General features: G+C 31.8%; 1 protein-coding gene across 1 annotated transcript; it reads left to right on the top strand.

Moving 5' to 3' along the window:
* The first annotated feature begins 1,052 nt into the window (after positions 1-1,052).
* Positions 1,053-2,405, top strand: LOC108478538 (acetylserotonin O-methyltransferase-like). The gene is made up of 2 exons (XM_017780998.2): positions 1,053-1,886; positions 1,961-2,405. The coding sequence occupies exons 1-2, from the start codon at positions 1,125-1,127 to the stop codon at positions 2,255-2,257; spliced, it is 1,059 nt and encodes a 352-aa protein (XP_017636487.1). The 5' UTR covers positions 1,053-1,124; the 3' UTR covers positions 2,258-2,405.
* Positions 2,406-3,636: the final 1,231 nt, after the last annotated feature.

Here is a 3,636-nt window from a genome sequence, read left to right as displayed (position 1 = left end):
CATCTAAAAGCAATAAAAAATGAACAAAAACCAAAAATCTCTCTCCCCAAGATTGATGAACACAGTTAAGCCTCCGCTTCAATTTTTGCTCGTCAATCTTAAAAACTAAGAAAAATAAACATTGAAAATAGTAAGCAAACACTTCAAAAATTTCCATCCACTTGATTCAACCTAATTAAAAAGAAATGCATAATCAATAATTTTAACAAAACTCATTTAATTTTTTGTCAATCAAGCCCTTCATAATAACTCATTGAGTTCTAGTATAAGAAGAGGTAAAAGAAACCGGTAGCATGTTGGTTCAAAGCATTGTTGATTGGTGTTTCTAGATTTTAAATTCGAAAAACTCGTCTTAACCTTGATTGGAAGAAGCTATTGGTCACGATGCTCATATTTCATAATTTTAGATTTGAAATTTCATTGGCCACGATTGAAAATATTTACTTTTTTTTTATATTTTTATATTCTTTTGAAATTTTAATAATTTACATATATTACTTTAAATATTGTTTTAATTTTTACAATTTTAAATAGTTTCTCTAAATTTCTAAAATTTTTATAATTTTAATTTTAAATAATTAATGACGTGACAATACATGTCAGAGAAACAGACAGGTTGCAGTAATGCTATTATTATACTATATAAACTGGAAAATAAAGAAAATTTTAAATCCCATGATAAACAAGATCCATATATTTAACCATTAATATGTGTGGGGGTAATAAACAGTGATATTCCGCTATTAAATATGATCATCACAAAATAATCTATGAACTGTTTGCAAATAAACGACAGTAAACTAGGCAATCATATGCAATTCTTTATATAAAATAACAAGTAATCAGCCGTCACTAGATCTTTTAAGATCTTAAAGAAAATATTACATTACCAAAAGTACTTTATAGGAAATTTTAATTTATCATTGCTAGAAATGATTTATTTGAATCTTATTTCAATTTGACAAGTTTAGAATCTGTAATTATATTTTTTTTAAAAAATACTTTGCTTAAAAATTCCCACGTAGGTAACCCTTTTGCTCCTATATAATGGAGCTTCAACAAAGGCTTTCTTCACCAAGATTTGGGTTTGGGTTTTCTAAGTTTTCAAAGAGAGAAGCACTGAGATGGGAGATATAAAAGTGAGAGGAAAGAAAGAAGATGAAGACGAGAAAGCAGAAGTAGATATTTGGAATTATGTATTTGGATATGTTAAGATAGCAGTAGTTAAATGTGCCATTGAGCTTGGGATTGCTGATGCAATTGACAAGCATGGAAGCCCCATGACACTCTCTCAGCTAACCACTACCCTTAAATGTGAACCACCTCGTCTTTATCGTATTATGAGGTTCTTGGTCCACTACCAAATATTCAAAGAGGAGCCCGTAACTCAAGATTCCTTTGGTTTTGCACTGACGCCTTTGTCTCGTCGATTGATTCGACATGGCGAAAGAAGCATGGCGGCTTTCATTTTACTAGAGAGCAGCCCAGTCATGTTAGCACCATGGCATAGTCTAAGTGCTCGTGTCCTTGACAGTGGGAATTCACCGTTTGAGACAGCACATGGGAAGGATGTATGGAGCTATGCAGAGGAGAACCCTCGACATAGCAAACTCATAGACGAAGCAATGGCTTGCGATGCTAGAGTGGCGGTGCGTGCCTTAATCGAAGGATGTCCTCAAGTGTTTGATGGCATTAAAAGTTTGGTTGATGTTGGTGGAGGCAATGGGACTGCTTTATCTATGTTGGTAAAGGAATTCCCTTGGATGCATGGCATCAACTTCGATCTTCCCCATGTTGTTGCCGTTGCCCCGAAAGTCGATGGCATCGAATACGTAGGAGGAGACATGTTCGAGTGTGTCCCAAAGGCAGACGCTGCTTTCTTTTTGGTTAGTAATGAAAGCTTTGTTTCCTTTACCAATTATATTTGAGTATGACAAATCTACCTATTTGTGAATTACAGTGGGTGTTGCATGACTGGGATGATGAGGAATGCATACAAATCCTAAAGAAATGTAGAGAAGCCATCCCACAAGATAAAGGGAAGGTCATAATCGTTGAAGCTGTGCTTGAAGAAGATAAAAATGACAAGCTAGAATTTGTGGGGTTGATGTTAGACATGGTGATGATGGCACATACTAAAAAAGGCAAAGAAAGGACTTTAAAGGAATGGAAGTATGTTCTTGGAGAGGCTGGATTCACCAGAATCAATGTAAAACCCATTCATGCTGTTCAATTTATCATTGAAGCTTATATTTAGAAATTCCACCTTGCCTGCTTTCTTTAAACTTTGTGTTAATAATGTCGGGTCTTTTATTAGCCAAACCATATGAGATCTGTTGTGGGAAAGATGTAATTTTGTTTTTCCTTCTGTTAATTACTAGTTTGGCTTGCACTGTTCCCTTTAATTGACTTCAATCTTTATATAATTCTCTAATGCCCCCCTGCCCCCAAAACCAACCTTGGATGAAATAAAGAGACAAATAAGAAGCTAGAGAGACATATATAGGTATTGACAACAATATTAGTATCAATGTTTTTTAACCTTGATCCGTGGTGAACCAGTCAGCCCAACCATCGGTTCAACTAATTTTTTAACCAGTTCAACCGATTTATACTGGTTCTCGGTCTAACCAGTTCAAAGCACTTTCTAAACAGGTCTCCCTGTCGATACGGTCCGATTCAAACAAAACTAGTTGATACTAATCGAGTTGGTGTTACGAGTTAACTAGACACTAATTTAGTAAAAAAGTTACTAAAAAAATAACTAGACACTAATATTTTAAATAAATTATATTACTATGATGCTACTTTTTTCTTTTTCTTATTTAAAAAAAACTAATAAAAAAGTTACAAATGTTAATAATTGGACCCATGCCACGAAAATCTAATTATTTTTCCTTTACAACTTCAACCAAAACACTATTTTAATACTTTTATATTTTTCAATTTATTACAAAAATTATTTTAGGTTTAAATGTGTAAAAGGTCCAAGTACTCGTTTGAAATTTAAAGTTTAGTACCTATACTTTAATTTTGAGTAATTGAATTCCTATATTTTTCTATTTAAAATCCTGGCCCTCCGTCTAAATTTTTCATTAAAGTTAATGATGTCAAAGGTAAACTAATTATTTTAGCCCTCAATATTTACAATTTTGTCAATTTTGTCCTTACCCTTTAAATTTACATAAAAAATAAAAATTATTTTTATATTTAAAAAACCATAAAATTTAAAATTATATATATATATTAAAAATAATAACTCTTTAAAGTTAAAAATGATTTTAAAATATAAAAACCTAAAATTCAATGTTATTTAAACGGACCAGATCAACCAATCAAACCAATTGGACCTAGAACTGATTGGGGTATCGATTCGGTGAGAGGTAAAAAATCAGTTGACCTATGAACCGATACAAACTAGTTAAACCGTGTTAGAATTAAGTGACCCGAATTCTTATTTAAATAAAATACGATGGAAAATAAAATAAAAATAAAATCCATATAGAACTAGACTTCTTTTATTTTATTTTAGAATAAGGTTTAAATTAAACTCCATCTATTTTATATTGATTAGGATAATGTGTTTCAATCCTACTAGAATATGGCTTTACAAGCCTATAAATAGACATAGTCTAT

The sequence above is a fragment of the Gossypium arboreum genome, chromosome 12, assembly GCF_025698485.1.
Source record: "Gossypium arboreum isolate Shixiya-1 chromosome 12, ASM2569848v2, whole genome shotgun sequence".
Taxonomy (NCBI): Eukaryota; Viridiplantae; Streptophyta; class Magnoliopsida; order Malvales; family Malvaceae; genus Gossypium; species Gossypium arboreum.
Note: the sequence above shows the minus strand (reverse complement) of the source record. Positions and strands in the feature narration are given on the sequence as shown.